This window comes from Camarhynchus parvulus, chromosome 7 (genome assembly GCF_901933205.1).
Source record: "Camarhynchus parvulus chromosome 7, STF_HiC, whole genome shotgun sequence".
In the NCBI taxonomy this organism is placed as follows: Eukaryota; Metazoa; Chordata; class Aves; order Passeriformes; family Thraupidae; genus Camarhynchus; species Camarhynchus parvulus.
In genome coordinates this window covers 21,491,657-21,512,938 of record NC_044577.1, presented here as the reverse complement: position 1 = coordinate 21,512,938, position 21,282 = coordinate 21,491,657, and the positions used below count along the sequence as shown (strand labels likewise).

The 21,282-nt window shown below is 40.2% G+C and overlaps 1 protein-coding gene across 3 annotated transcripts in view; it reads right to left on the bottom strand.

Moving 5' to 3' along the window:
- Positions 1-13,569, bottom strand: part of RBMS1 (RNA binding motif single stranded interacting protein 1) — a 141,419-nt gene extending 127,850 nt beyond the window's left edge. For 2 of the 3 annotated variants that reach the window (XM_030952045.1, XM_030952046.1), the window contains exon 1: positions 13,205-13,569. In XM_030952045.1, the coding sequence (XP_030807905.1) occupies positions 13,205-13,279 (75 nt within the window). In that variant the 5' untranslated portion in view covers positions 13,280-13,569. The other variant, XM_030952049.1, reaches the window with a different exon arrangement.
- Positions 13,570-21,282: the final 7,713 nt, after the last annotated feature.

The following is a 21,282-nucleotide window of genomic DNA, read 5'->3' as shown; positions in this document are numbered from 1 at the left end:
AGGAGCACCTTTTGTCCTCTCACAATCTGTATAAAACAAGGCCTTACCCAGAGGTCTTGTCTGTCTGTTCCCTCCAAAATCTCCTTTGTTTTTGTAAAAGTAACCTTTTATTCTTGCTGAACTTTAGCAGTCCCCAAACTGAGTTCTTGCAGAATACTGCCTTCAATCTCCTTTTGTTGGAGATGGAACTCCCCATGGATGGCCTGGCAGCTGGAGGTGCCTTCTTGTGCCATCCTCTGGCAAACATGCCACAGCCTCTCCACCAAATTTGGCTTCTGCCCTTCTCTGCTCTTTTCACTTATTCTTTTCCCTTATCTGTTCCCTGCAGCAATTTTCCTCTTTCAAAATTAATTTTCCTTACATTTTCCCTCCATTTGGCTTCATACTTTCCAGTTACGTTTTCCTCTTTTCCCATCTCAAATGACAACACAAGGCTCAAGAGACAGGTCCTAGAGCCAGCTTTTCAGTGCCTATTTAAGCACCTCCAGAGACAAGCTCAGTGCTGCGGGCAGAGAAATCAAACTGGAACAGACCCATGGAACCACCACTCTCCAGACCAGGTACTCTGGGCCTCAATGTGGCAGCAAGGACTAACAGTGTGTAGTTCTAAAGGTCACTTCTATGAAGCCAACACTAAATAAAACTACAGAACCCAGACTACTTCTCTGCTGTTATATCTCTCAGTGGCATTCTGAGACATGATTTCCTTTCCTCTTTTCCAGATGTTATTCCTATAAGTATAAATTATCAAAAGATTCTCACTAAAACTGTGAAACATTTGTCACTCCCAGACATAGCTCTCAGCTTTCTACTCCCAGAAATCCCAGCTCAGTCTCCCAACATCCTCCAATAATTAGGCAAGCCAGAGCTGCTCGAATTTGTACACAACCCTTGATACTGGTGAGCCTTCTTTCCTCTGTCTCCAAGGCATCCAGAGGCTCCTGAACTCTGCTTTAAAGCTACAGACTGTCTGGTATGGGCTGGAGATTTTCCAAATCATTTAAACTGGAAAATGGGGGGCACTGCAATAAAATAAATATTCAACTTAAGATTATGTTTATTATTTCTTGACATAAAAGGAATATTCTGGCGCATGATTTTTCTGCAAAGACTAGATTTTAGGGACATTTAAATTAAAGAACACATGGAGCTCAGCATCAGTGTCAAGAGAAGGACTGAGGTCCTAATTTATGAAAAAAAATCACAAACTAGCGCCCATTTTACACACGAATGCCTTCATTACACAGACAAAAACCCAGAGTATTTTATAAATAACACAGGCACATCCATACTTCACTAGTGTCCCGATATCTAAATTACTTGAAGCACAGGCTATCCTGCAGAGGAGGCACCACACTTTCAAAGATCAAAGAATAACAGCAACTAGTCAATCAAGGAAACTGAACCAACTATGAATATTTTTTTAACAACTGGTAGGTAAATCTAAGCTAGTCTATATATCCAACACATTTTAAAAATGCCTGTATACAACCACCACCAGAGCACTGGGATGTGCAGCATCCTCCCTGGATGACAACAGCAGCACAGTTTCTATCAATGAGAAGACAGAATACATTTTGGAAGACAGCACTCAGATAAACTCCTACTTTCAAAAGGTGTGCCACAGAAATGCCAGGAGTTCTGCTATTTGGCATATACACATTTCTAAACTTCATATAAATATCAGTAAAAGAGCAGCCATTTAAACTAAGCTTGACAGAGCTGACTAGAGTGTAAGTAAGCATGGAAAATGACCCATTATACTTCATATGAATAAAAAAGGTATCTATTATTCATTTAATCATTATTCAATTATTCATCTGACCTAGAATACCACTTTCAATTTTAAAAGAAGGGGCAACAATATAAAATATGTGTAATTGCTTTTCTGCCTCTTCTGGGGGCAACATGGCAAAGTAAACTTTTGTCATTCTCTTTCATTTTTACTGTGGTATTTTGCTCTTTCTCCCAGAAAGTAGCACAGCTACTCAGCATGAAAGTATTGCGTGCTTGGTAACACTTCTCCCTGATCCCAGGCCTCAACTAAATAAAATTCCAAGAATAGCATCTAAAATTCCTGAAACCAAAGACAACTCCAATACACAAATATATCTTCTTTTTTTTTTCCTAATTCTATATTTTTGGAAAAATCCACACTTTTTTTTTTTAATTTGGATAGCCCAGTCACCTTCAAAGTAAACACTCCAGGATGAAGAAAAAAATAAAGAAGTATTCAACTGGTAACTTCATTGGTAACAAGTTATAATGACTTGCAGTGATAATGATGCTATCTTTGACTTTCTGGCAATGAAAGTCATCTTAGGGCCAACTTAATCCAGTGTTGGGTCCCTAAATTTATATTCTGGCACCTAACAAGAAACCTTATTTTCAGAATTAATGGACAACTATGATCAGTTCAGTTAGCAGAGTAAAAATGAACTGACATTTGGTGGGTTTTACATGTTTTTCTCATCACCAGTCTGGTTGACAACCATAGCTGTGATTTTATTTTTTTTAAGATCTAGTAAAAGCAGCATATTTAAGATTAACTCCAGGATCTGGGAACATGTGAGTTCCTATTATTATACCTGCCATTGAAAATCCCTAGAAAATCTGGGGGAGAGTATATAAAAGACACTGGAAAGAAGTGCTAATAAAAGCAGAGTGAGCTAAAGAAGTTGGGTGGGTGGCTTTGGAAGCCTTTCACGTATCCATAGCTCCTGCAGCTGATGAACTTACTGTAATTTGGAAGAAAAGTCATGTGAAATATAGCAGAACAGTTAGTGAAAAGCAATAGGAACATGCCAATTCTTCCAATATTTTCTACTAGAAAAAAATACTGCCTTCCTCAGTATTCTGCTGTATCTCTGTAAAATGTCTGCTTGGAAAGAGACAAGATTTGGGGGTTAATTATTGTTTTATTTAATTTTTAATCCATGCTCCAGACAAAAACTTATCAACACATTCAGATTTGATGCAGGAACAAGAAATGTCAGCCTAAAAAAGTGGTTTGGTATAAGAATGTATACAAGTCTGTCACAATTTACAGTATAATTTTGTAGCACTATAATCTTCTGCCAGGAGAAAAATAAATAGACAAACCTAAAACCTCAAATTTTAAGCAGCTTAAACAAGATATTTGCTAAAATGGGATAAGGGAATTTGCATGATTTATGATTATTGAAATGTCATTTGCATATTTGTATAATGCATGTTCTGTTAAACAGAAAAAGGGATTTCCCTCTATACCTTTCCTTTCCAAATTCCATAGCACAGCTTACAAGGATGGAGCGTGGAAGGAACAGTAACAGTTTCTTTAGAGCCTCTTATGCTGATGGATGGCTACCAGGGCCAGCCTTACAGAATCACACACTAGTTTGGGAAGGACACCTGGAGGTCATACAGTCCAACTTCCCTCCAAGAGCAGGTTGCTCAGGACCTTGTCCAGTTGAGTTTTCTACCATCTCCCAGAGATTCCAGAACCTCTCTCAGTACCTTCAGGTCACACTTATGGTGAAAAAAATTTTCTTCACATCTAATTACAATTTTCTCATGTCCTAACTTGTATCCACTGTGTTGCACCCTATTGCCTATTCCCCTCTAGGATAAAACTATCGGATCTGTAGACAAGGGGAGGGCAGTGAATGTCATGCCTGGACCAAGTGAGCACTAGCGGTCACCACACTGGGACTGGTGTGTTCAACATTTTTACCTCAGAGAAGTGCAAAGTTCTGCACCTGTAAAGGAAGAGTCCCTTGAAATTATGTCAGCTGAGAAGTGACTGGCTGAGGAGCAGCTCTGTTGGAACAGACCTGGAGGCTGTGGCACACAGCCAGCCAAGCACAGGCCAGCAGCATGCTCTGCTGTTCCTGCTGGGCTGCATTCAGAAAGGGAGGTGACTACCCCCATTGGAAAGGCTCCATCCAGGATCCCACGTGCAGTTCTGAGCCCCCAGAAAACAGCACTGGTAAGCCAGAGCGAGTTCAGTGCAGGACTGTCAAGACAGTTGGGGGCTGGATCACATTTCTGTGAAAAGCTGAAGGAACTGGGTTTGTTCAGGCTGGAGAAATGGAGGCTTTGGTGGGAGTTAATAGCAGCTTTCCTTTTATAGAATGGAAATTTATGAGGAGGTTATCAAGGAGAAGGGCCCAGGTTCTTATAAGTCAATGAGCCTAAGTTGAAAAAAGAGAGGTTCAGACTGGAAATAAGGGGAAAAATCACTACAAGAAGAGCTAGCATTGAAACAGGTTGTGCTGAGAGGCTCTGCATCTCCATCCTTGGAGACCTTCTAGAACAGACCAAATAATGCTCTAAGCAACCTGTTCTGATTTGAGCAGAAGGCTGATTTAGAGAGCTCCTGGTATCCTGTGACCCTATCCCCATGCATCTCCAAGAAGTGTCTGTCTCCACTTTTTCAGTGCATCTTATTTGATACATTTAGACAGTAATTAGATCTCTCCTTAGCCTTCTCTTCTTAAAATAGCCTGCTCTTCTAAATAAAGTCATTTGTAGGACCTGGGCATAAAACAGGGAAATACTCATATTCATCAGAGAAAGGAAAAAAACCTCACCCAAATACAGATGTGGAAAGAGTAGAGAACAGCCTAAATATTAACACTGTGAATACAGTCCAGGAAAAGGCCTGAGCAGTGAGAATAGTGAACTGGGGAAAGAAATTTGGGACTGTGAACAAAGAAACTGCTCCTATGATCCAAGTTTCCTGTGTTCAGGGAAACTGGAGTTTGACTACTCTGTCATTTATTCAAATGCATCACAGAAACTACTACATATAGCCCTTTTTCCAGCGACCTGGGACAATAATAATGTGAGCTTTTGGCCAGCTGACTGAGTCAAAAGAAGTAAGAGGCACTCTGGAATCTTTGACCCTGATAGGAGCCACGTTTGCCCCTCCAAAATGTCCCCATGTATTCTCCTCACTTTCATGAGCAATAGTCAAAAGCAAATGGGCACTAACCAGGAAAGCTATCCAGAGGAAACCAGAGGGTTGCTGACACTATTCACAAAATTCAAAGTTTGTATCATAAACCCTTTAATGTTTTTTCTAGGAGACAGAATGTTTTAGCTAGTACTTTTCCAAATGAGTCACTAACACCCTTGTCTTAATTCTGCAGCTGCTGCTAATTTGAAGTGCCAGCCTTCTCCCCTCTTTCCCCAGAATGAAATAAAATATCAATGTTGCACTGTGCTGAAAATGGAAAGTTAGATGTAACACTATGCTACAAGGCCTCTGCAAGTTTAATTTACATTTGATTCTTTCTTTCCTCCCAGGCCTATACCTAACTTAAGCCCTCTCAGCAAAGTATTTCACACTTACCTCCACAATCATTGGTCCTAAGAATGAAAGACAGACTCAAAAGGTTTTTTAACACTTAGTGCACCAACATCTAGCACAATTTAAAACAACAAAAAAGAAGATAAAGTCATAGAAAAAAGTGTTAACGGTTATCTGCATTTATGTGTAATTAGCAAATTTATGTGTAATCAGCAGCCCTGCTGGTCAAGGCCCCAGAAAACCTTTTATCCAGAAAAGCTCCACAGCCCCACTGCGTGAGACAAAAGTGAGACCCATAGGGGTGGACTTCTTTTGGAGACAACTTCACCCACAGCCATGCAAATCTCAAAGTTCTTAAGTATCTCATTAGTTGCTCCACTGTAAAAAGGTACTGCAGCTCGGGGGTTTGGGCTTAGTTTTCAGCCAGACTGGTTTCTTGATTCAGCTCACTGACCAATCATACAAATGCTAGGGCCAGCACAGGGGGAAGAATGAGTTGCTGGGAGCAATGGGGGAAGACAAAATTACCCTTTTTGGCTGCTGTGCATAGTTATGTAAAATTAAAGTGATTATGTAGCTATGGCCTGAGGGATAGAAGAGGTCACAGATACTACCACAGCCTATAAACTGCTGTGGAAATTGTGTCAGTGTGTGTTGCCAAGAGACAAGCACAGGAATTCACTTCTTAACCTGTTGTAAATCCCACAAAGTGAAGCCTGTTCACTCCACCTCTCTAGAAAACCTCAATACTTCCCTCTCAATGCACAAGACATTTTGTCCCATTTTGTATCAGTAAGCTGTTTATCTACCTGGAATGATTCTGAAGCATTTCTCACAGGCCTTACATGAGATTTCAAAACCTTAGCTTAAATATATTTTGAAATGTTTTCATCAAGTCAGAGCAACTGAGACTAAATGTGCTCTTACAATCTCAGACTGTGAACAAGAACATGGTGCTCCAAAAGCTACCATGGAACAAGTGAGCACTGTATCTTGTTACACCTCCCCATGTCCAAGCTCTGACTTCCTCAATGTAGAAAATTATTATCATCTATTTAACCACAGTAGATATGACTTGAATCTGTTTTGTGTCTGTTTTGAATGAAATTAGTTAAACTCAAATAGAACAGATTTTTATCAACAGGCTTTTCCAACATTTTTCACTTTTTTAGCAAAGTAGGAGTTTTTCCAGCAGAAATAGTTGTGAACACTATTTTGCACAGGCCACAAGGTCTACACAATTGAACAAAAAACAAGTATGTAATTTTAGCTAAATCTGAGCATACATCTTCAATGGACTATTTCTCAAACCAAAAGCATAATTTAATGAAACACAACTTATTTTTTAAAACCATTGTTAATTGCTCTTGATTGTGGAAGATTGAAACTGAAATATGTAACTGTACCACAATATACTTTCCCATTTATTACAACACCTTTGTTCAAACGTCTTTACTACTATCACAGTCACATTTCTTTCATAAGGAGCACTGTGTTAGTAGCATCAATTACCTTTCTGAGTGATGCATCTACTATCAACATTGATAGCTCAAACTTTGCTGTTTGGACTTCAAAGTAGATGAAAAATTGTGTCCAAGGTGTTTTTTGATGTAAATACTAAAAATATATATTTCTTAAAGGTCTTGTTTTATAGAAAAATAGATTTAGAAAACAATGTTCTACTCCATTGTATTATTCTTCATTGGAAAACATGAATAATTTTGCCTACCTCTTCTTTGTTCTTTCAACACTGAGTGGAAGCTCAGAAATTTACTAAGGAAATTTCATCCTTGAGACTGAGACCTAGAGACTTATGGTCTAACAAGAAGCAAAGTACTTAGAAGTATATAGCATGCTCAATTCTGGTTCAAAAGTAAGGAGAAAAAAACCCTATTATCATTATGAAGAATACCAGCTGAGTTTTGAAAAAAACATACTTTAAAGAACTGTTTTATACAAAGAAAATTAGCTTCTCCCCACACAAACTTATTGCACACCTTTCACGACTGCCTTGGGATCCTGTGCTGAGAGTAAAGCTAGAAAATACACCAGCACAAATCAGACATTGTGCAATTCTGGCTTCTTACAGCTGTTGCCTACCTACTGGTTATAAACTTCACATTCACAAACCCGGTGCCTGGAGGGGGTTAACAATCAAAATACAAAAGGAAAACAGCCCTGAGTAAATGCCTCAAGACTATTTCAAGTCATATATAGGTTTATCACTTTTCTGTTCAAGTCAGTCCCATAAGACCATCAGACTCAGGATCTGCTCATATGTCTGCAGTAAAGTTACTACAGAATCACAAAGAGGGACCAAGATTTTGTTGACATTGGTTAAATGACGCAAATCACACAGTATCAAATTAAGCCCCAAGCATGGGGTACTCTAGGCATGAGTTTAGTCTCAAACTTCTGGAAACTACAAAGTTAATAAGAACCTGTAATCTCCACCATTGATTCAGTGGAGAAAATATTTTTGTCATTTGCAAATTCAGTCTATAGATATATAGATATATATATACACACCATCCCTCTCTGTAAGGGGGTTGGATTCAGGGAGGAAAGTTGTGGCTTTTTAAAAACTCTTTTTAACAGAGTCCCTAGGAGAAAAATACAAAATTAACACACCTTATGGATGCCATTGCTGCTTTTCCTCAATTCCAGCCCCGATCACAGAACCTCTAAGTTGGACTCCCTAAGTTTTGCTCCTCTGAAGTAAAGATTATGACCATCAGGGCATTGCAAACCACCTCCAAATTAAGCATGCTCAGCATAACCCAACAGTAAATCAAGATTCTATTAAATTTTGCTTATTTGAAATGAAAGGCAAGACTCATGTTGACTTCAATGATGCCAGTCTTCGAGATGATGGTGGTGTGAAGTGTTTCTACAGTTCATGTTCCATTAGCAGACAGTTTAGAGAGTTTAGAGAGTTACAATGATGTACACAAAAATACGTGATATGAACTCTTGTAGAACTTTGCTTGAACTTTGCTCAACCCATTTCTAGAGAGGCTTTTGCATATATAAGCATTATTCCAGCAAGTGTTTCTAGAAATACTTAAGGAAGGGCGTATTTCATCAAAGGCTACCTGAACCAAACTTCAGAAGTTCAAAGGAGCTATAACTGGGACAAGGATAGAGATGCCCCTCACAAAAAAAGCTGGCTGGAAGAATTACATAGAACAATCATTGTGATCAGTGACAAAAAGTTACTGGTCTGATGTATGGATGTAAACAGATGTTCTCAGTTTTGGACTGGGATGTTTGGAAGAACAGAAAATGTTCTTTCTAGGTAATACTCTTCATTTCTCTCTATTTTACATCCACTGAAATAATTCTATAGTCAGAGAGATTATCTTACCATCAAAACGCTCAAGTTTTTTCTTAAAATTGGTAGATTTTTACAATTCTTTCCCTTCCACTGTATAGTACATTTTTGGAAGGAATTCTGTACATAGTTGCAGAATAAACCTCCAGCCTGTCTGGAATGGGAGAGAACACATTCAAGAAGCTGAGGAGGACAATGGGATCAGGTAACTGTGTGGAGACAAAAAGCTTGCCTGCAACTAACCTGTGCTTTACTTTTATTTCAGTGAATTTCTAAGCTCAGCCAAGAACCACAGAGCTCACAACTATGGACAATGCATACAACTTCCCAGAATATAAAATGTGAAAATTGCTTCTGTCAAACCTTACAAACAGGCATACTCTGCTTTACTGTAAACTTGTCTTGTACTATGTACAGCTTTTACAGTCTTAGTGCATATGGAATAAACCTAACTAACGTGATCAGAATTAGTAATCACTGATACTGATGAAAATCAGCTCATAAGCTCTTGAAACTTTTTAAAAGGCAACAGATCTGTGCTTGGGGAAGAGTGCAGTGCTGAGGTACACATTAGCAGCAAACAATTAGCAGGTTCTTCTTCTGCTGCTTTAGAAGCTGAAGGTTCTACATCGGTCTATTAATTTAATATACTGACACCAAACTGCAGCTTATCCTTTGTCTGCTGATAAGACAATTTCATGTCTACTTGGTTTAATACCGTTAACTGATTTCCTTCTTACTCTGCCATCAACAGGTTTGGATAAAAATTAAGTGTTCTGATTTTAAAGTTTGCTCTCATCAACCTGAGAACAAGGTTTTGTCATAGCAGAATCTGCCTGCTCACTACAGTTAATATCAATCTACAGTCCTGCCTACAAACCCACACAACCTCTAGAAATACTGGTTCTTCTCAGAGCTGCCAAAGCAGCAGTTTTGCAGCTACCAAATGATAAAGTTCAAAGCCCACTCGAATATAATTTAGCAAGATTCACAAGACTTCATTAGTTCTAGGTTCTGCTACCTAATACCATATAAAGTAACTAGAATTCAAGTATCACACAGGTATTACCTATGACTACTAAATGCTTACACCTTAGATAAGCCATGCTATCTATAGGAAATGTTGCCATCTTCCATGAACCCTCTCTTACACAAAGAGCTTTCCTTTCTGATACAGAAGCCTACTACTGGAATTACTCATATTGCCACATTACTCTCCAAGGGAATACCAGTAATACAGGTAGTTATCACAATTTAGTTGTAAACTGTTGTGTGCACTGTGACCCTGAATTCCATTTGATATGGGAAAACAAAACATAGACTCACTTTTATTTCTTACTTGACCAAAGCAAACAGACTGTGGCCTAAACATGCCTCTACACATTTGTATTTGTTTATGTGTACTCTGTTTTGTTAAATATTAAAATACTCTGCCTGGCACAGCCAGATTTTACTCCTGCGCAGACAGGCCTTTAAGCACTAGTAGAACACATGTAATATTAATGAAATAATTCTCCAAAATGTTGAAATACAAAATCTCTCAATTATAAGTAAAGCTTCAAGTACGAAAATTAGAGACAACTGAGTTGAAATTCAAAAAGCAGTGTTACAGAAATATGGTTTAAAAAAGCACCTAAACCATTAGAAACATCCATTGAACTTGGAAAATATTTTTGATGCTTTCTGACAAGCCATACAATGCTGCAATACAGGAACTGTCCTAAAACATACACTCATTAGAAGACACAAAATTTACCAAATATATCAAGCATATAATTCCAGAGTAAAAACTGTCCTAAAAATGAAGGTTTTACAAGCTTCAACTTAAAGCCATTTCAAAATGTTTTCATTGCCATAATGATATTTTATTTTAAGTCTTCTTCCAACGGTAATTTTGTTCTTTTCATTTAAGTCCATGGTTTCACTAATCTCTTTTGATGCTGAGTTCCCTAAGACTAGAGGAAGGGAGGTGCTGAATCACAGCAAATGTTTATATTTTCTCCCAGAATATATCACTGAACCAGCTTGAATACTTCATGAATAAGACTGTGAAGATCATAACAGTCAAATACAAAATCTGTTTTTTAAAATCTGTAACATATTAATATCAATTTAAATAGTTGACCACATCAACATTTTAACCCAAAGAGCCATTAGGAATGTATGCAATTTATCTAATGAGTATTTTTGAGTGCTCCGCAGAAAAATCCATCTTCAAGAAATTCCTGTCACCTCCTAGTTATTGATTTGCAGATTATTAGTCAGCAGATTTTCCATCTTTATTTAAATAAGGAAAGGATGAGAAGCAGAACTTCTGGTTTAGGAGATTTTCCTACCTCCCCCAGTATAATCATGTACTGTTACCATTGCTCATTCAGCAAAGGCGATTCACTTCTGTTATCATTTGCTTTTAACAAAACCCAAAGATTTCTCCAGAATTACTGAAAGAGTGGACATAGAGTGGACAGTGAGCTGTTTTAGGGCCCAAAGAACAGAACAGATAAAAACTACGAATTAAATGAATATTTCTACATGTCCAGAGGGGATCCATAGTGGGAAGATTGCTTATGTTACTGGATTCTGCATACTTGAGTACCAAACCTACAGTCACTGGTCCCTGTATCTATACCAAGAAGACGCCCATTTTTCTTTCATTTCTTTTATAAAATCAAGATCTCTGAAAACAGGAAACTTTCACTGGATCTCAGATATTTCATTTCATGTGTGTAGGTCAAATGGCTCTGTGTTCTCTCTGCTGAAACAGAGCAATGTAATTTCAGGCTGTATAATTTTATAGCAAAGACTGCAAGGCAGTTTGAAGATGCCATTGACTGTAATACAAATCAATATTAAATTATCTGTACAGGAAACATTTTCAAAAGACGGTCCATCATGTTTTCTCATAGGATCATGGATTTCTAGGATCATTCTTTAGTAACTACTATAAGCTATCAGAGTTTCTCTCCCTCTTCAATTATTTACAGGTCAAAACAGCCAAGTGACACTCCTTTATATATATTCCATGTTATGTACCAGGTTTGTAACTTACAATTGCCACACAAAACCATGAGGGTAAAAGTTTCTGAATAAAGACATTTGTTTCATTTGAGAATATACATATATTCTTACAGCTATGTGATGAAAAAGGCTGTCCTTTAGGCATCCCACCTTTCTTTAAAATAATGCATTAAATATATGCATATACATATATATATCCAATATATATGTAAACAGTTACTGCAGTGATTACTGTGCAGCTAAATCTTTAAATGGCTATAGTCTGTCCATCTTTAGCCTGATGTCGATTACACATTTCACAGATTAGTCATTTCAAATCGCCCAAAGACCTTCGCCACATTTCTATCAATTTCTGTATATATGAAAGCACATTTCAAAGCCTCCTCATTGCTGCCTTGTAAAATGTCTCATGACTGTCAAATGGAATTTATTTTTCAGCCAAGTAGTCTAAAATACATTTCACAATACACTAATACAAACACAATAAAAAGAAGAGCCTATCAAGTGTGCAGATAAAGGGAAGGGAATTCTTTCCTGTCGTTGCCAAAGAGGCAAGACAGTTCAATAGCAAAAAAAATTTGAAAATTCACAACCAAACCCACACCACGGTAATAACCTCTAAAAAAAGTTCACACATGGAAGCCTCATATGGGTCTGTTTTGATTTGTGAGGAGTGTCACTGGTGGTTGGAAAGGCTTATGCTAAATGTTCCAGACAGCTGATGCAACCACCTCTGCATCTGCCAGTTTGCAGCATGATGCTTCTAGAGCAGTGGGGCTGGCTGCCCTTAAAGACTTGAAGGAGAAAGGGAAAAAGGTGGAGATCCTCCACCGCAAGAACTACTAACATCAATATCTCCGCAAACAGCAGCTACCCGTGTACATTAATCATCACGACCTGGACCCTTAATGCTTTTTTTAATCCAGTTTGAAAACTGTTAGGTGGCAGCTCACAAAGGTCCAACTCCGCAGACAATGAATACCCACCCGAATCCGACAGCTTCCCCAATGCCCGTATTTAACTGGAATTACGGCCATCTCCATCGCAGCAGTAAGCACGCCCTGCCACCCCTCGGGATGTCACAGCACCCCCGCCGCGGCTGAGGCACGGCCATGGCAGCCCCCGCCGGCCGAACTTGGGCTCCTCTGCCCGCGTCCCAGGGGCTGCGCCGGGCAAAGGCAGCGGGAGCGCGGCCCGCAGCGCTCCGCTCTGCGGCGGGGTGGCCGAGGACGTGGTTGGGAAGGAGGAGACACGCCGAGAGCCCCGGGGAAGAGGAGGGACCGACAGCGGGAGGGGAAAGGCGAGAGGGGAGTCAGGTCGGAGACTGCACGGTCGGGAGCGAGGAGAAGCGGTGGAAGCCCGGCGGGGGCTCCCGGGGCGGCGGCGGGCGGCAGGAAGGGGCTGCCGGCTCTTTCCTGTCTCCGTCCCCCGGCGCAACCTGACCGCCTCCCCCGGGCCGTGCCCCAGCTGCGGAGCTCCCGCCCGGCTCGGCCCTGTCCGGCCGCCCGGAGCGGGGCCAGCCCCAGACCCGCCGCGCCGCCCGGCGTGCCGGACCCTACCTTCGCCTGCAGATACTGGGGGTAGTAGTAGGTGGTGTACTGGGGGTACATCTGCTGTTTCCACACTTTGCCCATGAAGCTGGAAATGTAGCCTGCAGTGCAGGGATGGGGGGGTACTTTGGGGGGCTCCAGCCGCCTCTCCGTCTCTCTCTCTCCCCTCCTGCCTCTTCCTCTCCGGCGGCGGCGGCTGCTGCTGCTCCTCGGCCGAGCTCAGACCTTCCTCCACCCAAAAGCCACAGCGGAGCGGAGCGGGGGCAGGCACTCTCGCTCTCTGCCCGGGAGTTCCTGCCAAGTCCCCGCCCGGCCGGGCCGAGCAGCAGCGGCAGCGGAGCGGCGGCGCGGGGAGCGCTCGGGGCCGGCGCGGCGGTGCCAGGCGGCGGGGCAGGGCTGGCGGAGGGGCGGGGGACAGGGGCGAGGGGAGGCGCTTAGCCCCGCTCGGCGCCCGGGGCGAGCCCCAGCCGTGGCCCCGCGGCGGGGCAGCCCCCGGGGCGGGGGGCGGCGAGCGGAGCCGCTCGGCCCGAGGGCCGCTCCAGCGCCGGGGAAAGCTGCGGTGCCCGGCGGGAGCGGAGCGGAGGCTTTCCACGTTCTGGAGGAGAGGAGGAGGAAGGCTGCAGTGGCCGCATCGCGCCCGGCTCGGCTCTGACCTAATTAGCCGGTTGTGCTTTGTTATCGCCTTCCCTCTTTTGTGCATCCCGCTGCTGAGCAGTGGTGCAGGGCACTAGCTGGAGGGGAAAACTGGGTACAATTTTGGAAAACCAAATTTGGCTCCAATTCCGCCTGACGGTACAGGGTGCATTTATCTGCCGGAGCAGAAGAGACTGCAGTGCTAGAATCAGTTTACAGAGCAGCAACCACAAAGCCAAACCAAATTCTCTGTCTGGCCCATTGCGCGTTCTTAAATTTGCACTTCAGCCAGTGGTGCTGAGCTCTCCAACAGGAAACATTCCTGTTCTAGACAGTAATAACTATATTTTTTCTCTTGAATATTTTCTCTGAGAAAGCTGATTTCCTGAACATTAGAAGTAGGGACCAGCAGCACACTATGCTCTACTGTTGAGTGTAGAAAACAGTCCAGTGGGTTTACTTCTGACAAATCCATCTCTTTTCAACCAAAGATAAGCTGATCTTCAGAGCATTAAGCAGATGTCATTTCTTTGTCACATTAATCACAATCATTTTTGTATTGCAGCACTGTTTGATTAACAAAACATGTATTTGAGGCCCACCAAAACTCCTGGTTTTATTAACATTAGCCAAATTAAATGTGATAATAGTGGAAAGAAATATTAAAAACCTGAAGGATGTACAGGCATCCCAGGGTGATAGCAAAGGCAGCCTTTGTGCAGCCATGAATCCCTGGTGCAGGCTGAGCAATGAGAGGTAACTGCAGACAGTCTTCCAAATTCCAGCTGAGCAGAGGACAATTACACAAATGACATTGCAGCTCTCCTTGCCAGCTATTAAGATCACTTTAAAAGTTTGGGTTTTTTCTTTCAGAATTGTACACACTTTGCAGTCTACACAGATTAAAGGACTAGTGACATCTTTAGGAGAAGGCGTTTTCTCCAGAAAAGGCATGGGAGCTTTTGAGTTTTGGTTAGGTTTGGTTTTGGGTTTTTTTGGGTTTTTTTTTTTTTTTTTTTTTTTTTTTTTTTTTGGTTGTTTTTTTATTGTTTTGGGGTGGTTTTTTGTGTGTCAGCACATGGCTAGAATGACTATGAAAACAAGGAGAAACACAAAAAACATAGGAGTTGGTAATATCTTCTGTGAGAGGGACAAAGATTAAAGCTAGGGGAAAGCTGAACAGAACAGAAATATCAGGTATTTGAGGGGGTTAAGAATGTGCATCTGGAGAAGCTGAAATGGCCATGGCTAAAATCAGCTGTCTTCTGTTTACTGGCATTTGTGCAGTGGAAAAAGCACACAGGCAGCAATTATCTCCAAAGAATGCCAGGTAATGTGGCTCCAGGGTAATGTGTTGTCAGAGGACAGTAGAAATTAAGTTTCAGAACTTCATGGGGAATGTGTTACTACAGCCCAGATACGTGAGGATACTGTTGTAGACTGCTTTGAGAACTGCCAAATTGTGGTCTGAAGTTCTTTGTTGAACTACAAAGAATGTGGTGCTGGCCTCTCATAAGCTGACAGGTTACGGGTGCTAGTACATTTCGTTTCCTTTTTAAAAAAAACAAAACAAGGAAAAAGAAGAAATAAAGACTGATTGATGCACTTTGTGGGGATTTTCCTGAGGAGAAGGAAAGAATGAGATCTGAAAGAAAACATTATACTGAAGACATCTGGAAATTAAAAGTGTTTTCCTAGAATCCATTTTCATGTAAACAGCAACTGTGATTGTCACAAGTACATTGTGCAATCCTGAATGAGGAGGGAAGCATCCAGAAGGAAAAAAAAAAACCAAAACCAAACTTCAGGAAATGAGGAGAGGGGAAATGCAGCCTATATAATTCCAGCATTTACAACTGCAACAGTCTCCAGCTTAACTGTGTCAAGTTATAGGTAATGGCTGATGGCTGCCAGCAAGAGGAGCAGCAATGCACTCTGCCACAACGGCTCCTGGAAGTGATGAAAGAGCAAATCTGGCTAAGAGAGTATTTGATTTCAACCATAACAGCTAAAGCTGTTCTCCAAGCTCCTACCCAGTCTCTCCTTGCAAAGACTTAGAACTTTCTCAAACAAAGTCTTTTGCTATACAGATTAATCTCATCCCCAAACATGTGTCACTGTTAATGTAATGATGAAACCAATTTTGTTCCATTTGCAACCAGAATATTTTCTAATTAAAGATCTTCTTCCCTTGGAATATCTGTGAAACTGACATTAAAAAAGTTCAAAATTCATAGTTTAATATTTACCATTGAATTTAAAAAATAAGCCTGCAACTTAATACTGCAAACTTTTACAGTGCTGTGATCCCAGTGATGATCATTGAGAGTTTGAAAATAATACTCAATTTTTATTAAAAAAAGCTTAGAAGATATAATTATTTTATTGGAATCATTTACATGAGCTTCAGTTAGTGTATTTTTTTTAAATTATAGTTAAATGTGTTTACTGAATTAATCAATGAAGAATTCTTGGGTCAAAAAAAATCAAATCTAGCATCACACAAGGCAATCTTTGCTTCTGTCTGATTAATATGTTGATTATTAGTAATTGAACTTAGTAATATGAATGCAAGCTGTGCAATACAGACAGCATGTCATTGCAAGTGAAACTTTAAATCAAATTACTAATTCCTTAACTCTTCCTACTAATGGAAATGTTTGGATCTAATTACTTATTTTATGTTAATTGCAAGGACATATAAAAACTTTTAAATTGAAATAGATTATGCCGTCTGGTGGTACCAACTCCTGTCATCATGGCTAAATACTCATGAGGTTTAAAATGCTTCCCCCATTTATGCACCACACAAGGTATAGGATTAAGAAGGAAGATAAACACTGAGGTGTGTTCTGGAAGCAGGTAGATACACAAAAGAGTAAAAAGCTGACTTCCTACAAAATGTTAAGGAAAACAGTACTCCTTAATTTTGTCTATGGCCAGAGTACATTGAGTATTAATGAAACAATATTAAATTCTATTGAATTCTAGGGGTTTTTCCTTTACATTACTTCTTTAAAATGGATATTTTCTAACTGCTCAGGAGTGATTAAGACACGATGAAAACACAGTTGGGTTCTTGCTGCAAATGACTGACAAGCGCTGTGTGTGCTGCCATTCAGAGTTTTAGGGCAACTCAGCTGAACCCAATCATTGGTTATGCACTGACTCTAACGGGGTTGTGAGAGAAATCCCATTCACGCTGTACAGATTAATTTAAACACCAGGAGTTCTACCCTAAGGCAGAAAAAGTCAAATGCAATGCAGAATAGGAGGGAAATGTCTTTAAACCAACTCACTTCAGGAACCAAGGGGACTGCTGTATACTCTGCACCATTTGTGGTCTTTGCATTGGTTGAGTGAAAGAGACAGACATGTTTATGCTGAAATCGTTATTACTATGACACAGTCAGGGATATTTGAACAAGATTTCTTTTTCCAGTTAAGATACTAGCTTGAGTTTTGGGAGATTTTTTTGAGTTTCTTCGAAACCACATGTACCACAGCATGTGGGTGAGAGGGCGTGCAAGTCGCTAAATTACCCTGTGCCTTACTTCTGTTTGCAAACTGTGTCAAACATTTACCCCATTCTTTGCCTGCACAGGGCACCACAATCACTCCCTAAGAATCTGCCGGGCTCGATTCACATAAAAGGACTAAAACAAATGGAAGCAGCGGCAGTGCATCAGCTGTGAATGCAGAGAGGCCAGGTACTGCATCCTAATTCACATACAAATGTTAACAAACCAAGAGTCTATTTTACATCCTCAGACAGCACGTTAGGGCTGCAGAAACACAGTGAGGTTTAAGCTGTCCACCAAAACTTCTTGCCTTCAACACACACTGTTCCAATTACTTGCAAAAGCTCCTTGTTGTAGTGCCACCCTTAGCCCCATCACAGGGCCTTGACTGCTTTGCAACACAAATGAAAGACTCTTCAATTTGGGTCGCACTAGGCCACACTCAAGCACAAAGGCTAAATAAACAGCCATTGTTCATGGGCCACCAAGATGAAAAGCACTTGATTGTTGTCATCAATTAAATCAGCTCTCTAGCTTTAGTGGCTATTAACCCTTTCAGCAAATTCTTAAATATTTATTTCAACAGAGTGACTACAACTCCGTACTTTTACAGTAGCTGTGCTGGTGTGAGAGCATTTCCCTGGAACACTGCTGAATGCAGTGTGCCCTTGTTTATCCTTACAGCTGAGCCATGCACTGCACTGGCTCAGCTGCTCCTGACAGCTGCAGGCACCATAATTCACATCTGAAAATCTACAGGGCTATACAGTATTTTAAGATTGTGCAAGTGAAGTATTTAACTGGCACTAACATGCAAGCATTTAACATATTCTGCATTTGAACTGCCCCTTTCATGGTTTCATGTGCACCAGGCAATACTTCCACTATTGGCAATGGACGCCCACAAAAGATGCCTCCAGACTGCTCATGAAAATAGGTTGTGTTTGCAGCTAAACACATCACCATGAATTTGGGTGATAACCTTTTCCTCATGTTTAGATAGGTCTGAAAGTATCTTTTCTCACATAAGTGCTCCATTTTCTATATTTTCTATATCCTGGTTTACCCCAAGATGCCCACCTAGCAGAGATGATTGCATACTAAAAGCAATATTGTTTTTTCCAGCATTCTTCATAAAACCTTGTGAGGCACCTCTTGTTGGTCCAGCTCCATAGATCTCTTTAATACATATTTTATGCAAATAGTGTTCTCACTGATGGCAAAAGTGAGTTGTATTACATGACTATGCTCACTGTAGGGTGGAAGTAGTTAAGAATCCCACTTCTATTCATATATTATTTATCAGAAACTTCCATCCTACACAGCTCCTAACTATCCTGGAGTCTCTCTGGCAATAGTCTTTCTTCACTGTGCGAGCAGATGAACAAGGAACAGAATAATTGTACCTCTATCAAATATTGACCAGCTACAATTCTTTCATTAAGACATTCCCTTTCAGTTTTCTCAGTTTCAGGGCAGTATTTGCCATTCCTCCCCTTTCTCCTTAAACACCAAGGCCAGCCTGCTTTGGCTGCAGTATAATAAGAATAATTGTGGGTGTCTTTTTATCAGCTTGACCAACCAGCCATGGTTGGTCCTGATGGAATTCAAACCATTGATTTTAAACATTTATAGATAATTTGGAAAAAATGTGGGTTTTTCCTGCCATGTGAACAAAAATTGAAAGTTTAATTAACACAGACAACAGCCATCTTGTTTCTGAAGACTGTAGGTATATATTGCACTGTCTTTAGCCACATCTTAAGCAAGTGAAGGATGCAACATCCAGGCTTCATTCCAATATGACCCTAAATGCCTCTAAATTTTCTTATTTTTGGAATAAAACTATTCCAAAGCATGAAATGTCCACCTTCCAATTTATACACAGTTGTGTTTTAGACAAGTTCTACAGCTTATAAACCATCTAGCAAATCTACACACAGCAACACCCCGAGCTGCCCCACACCCTTGTGTGGTCCCACATAAGGGTGAGCTGGTTTAATTCAAGTGCTGGCTGGCCAGATGGCCCAGGCTGAACCCCACCTGGGGGCTCTCAAGCAGCAGACCTGCCCTTTCCCACCTACTGACTTTCAAGCAGCCTTCAGGGTCATCCTAGCTGTGACCTCTGCTCTGCCATCATCTTTCACTGAAATCTCCTGAAGGCTTCAAAAATCATGATGGCATAAGGGATGGTAAAGGTGAATAGGGAAAACAATTGCATGAGCTTTCTTTCCATAAGAAAGCACATGAATAATTCAAAAAGCATAGGCAATTTACCCATTATCATTAGGTTCTACATTTTTGATGTCTTAAATTTGTAATTTAATGAAACCAGAGAATAAGTCATTTTATTGAACATTTCAACCCCCTTTTTCACATGAACCAAGCACAGTATTTATCTCAACAGATACCTATCAGTGTTATGTTTATTTGATTTTCTTTACACAGAAAATGACCAACCACATTGCTATTTTGAATTAGTCCATGTATTTGAGCTTCACTCACAATTTGTTATGTTTAGCACAAACTAGTTGTAAATGCTGGACACTCTGCCTCTGTACATGCAGATTAACACAGTGCAATATATTGTCACAACTAATAGATGATGTGTCTCTACTGCATAATTCAGAAAAACATTGAAGTGTCAGCACCTTTGGTCTCCTGTAAAAATGGAAGCTTCCTCCTTGGCTTTGGATCCATCTCTGTGGTCTAGATGAAATGCCAGCTCTTCAGGCAAGCTGTGGTGATTCATTCTAGCTGATGACTCTGCTGTGGAAGCCCCAGCACTCCCTGCTGAAATAGTCCTCAAGTCATGCAATATTGACAAAGCAAAGTTGAGTAACTTCATTTTTTCTCTTCTATCTGGCAGACAGCAATGCCAGTGCTGATGGGAATCTATGGAACTAAGAGCAAGACCCTGGTAGATGTCCCACTTATGGTGTACTTTTCAGATGATTAAAAAGTTTTTTATTTCTGAAAACTGATAAAGGAAGAGTGTCAACCTGATAAATTGAGATTCTTCTGGGTCCATTTTGTGATGTTTCAGGACACGCCAAATTCCTGACTGAGAAGACAAAAAACTTTTGCATTTAATAATAGACATTTATTATATTTATAAGCCATCATTTTACTGTGATAATGTTACAGTATTTTTTGATTCATCTTCACAATACTTTTCTGAAACTAATTTTTTAGTGCATTCACAGACATGAAACTGGGATGAGAAAGGTCTGTGTGACTGCTACAAGATTATAAAGGACATAATTTTTGTTGCAAACAATAGAAATAAAATAACAATATATATCAGGGGAAAAAAACCAAAAAAAAATCAAAAAAACCTCCATAATTTTGGATTTTCTGATTCCAAGGATAGTTCTCCAGTTTTGGACCAGCCTAATGAGTTTGTTGTTTCTAACATAAATAAGTGAATGCACTTAAAAAGCTTTGAATTCTCATCTGTAGGTTTAACTGTTTCGTATCTGTCTTGTTTCCTAAATTATGAATCTTATCTCAATATAGTTCTTCCCTTCCCTAGGATTTCCTGTCTGTCAGAAACATTGTTGTACCAAAAAAGTGTTTCAGATAGACAGCAAAATGTTCATAGCATTTAAAAACCTTTCCAGGTCTTGTGTTTCACAACAACTCTTTATAGACCGATGTGTATTTATTTTGGTGGAAAGCTACCCAAACAAAAATATTGTATTTGCAGTTCTGGTCTCTGGGGCTTTAATCCACTGAGAAACTTATGAAAGTACTCACTGATTGTGGGATAATATTTCTATCAGATGCCAGCAGTATTTATTGCACCATTTTATGAATTTTGACTCTTTTCAAAAAGAATTTGATGTATATAAAGTACTTTTGCTTCCATTTTTATTAGCGGAGACATAACGGCATTAAATCTCCAAACATATGTTCCAAGGGGACCTAAAA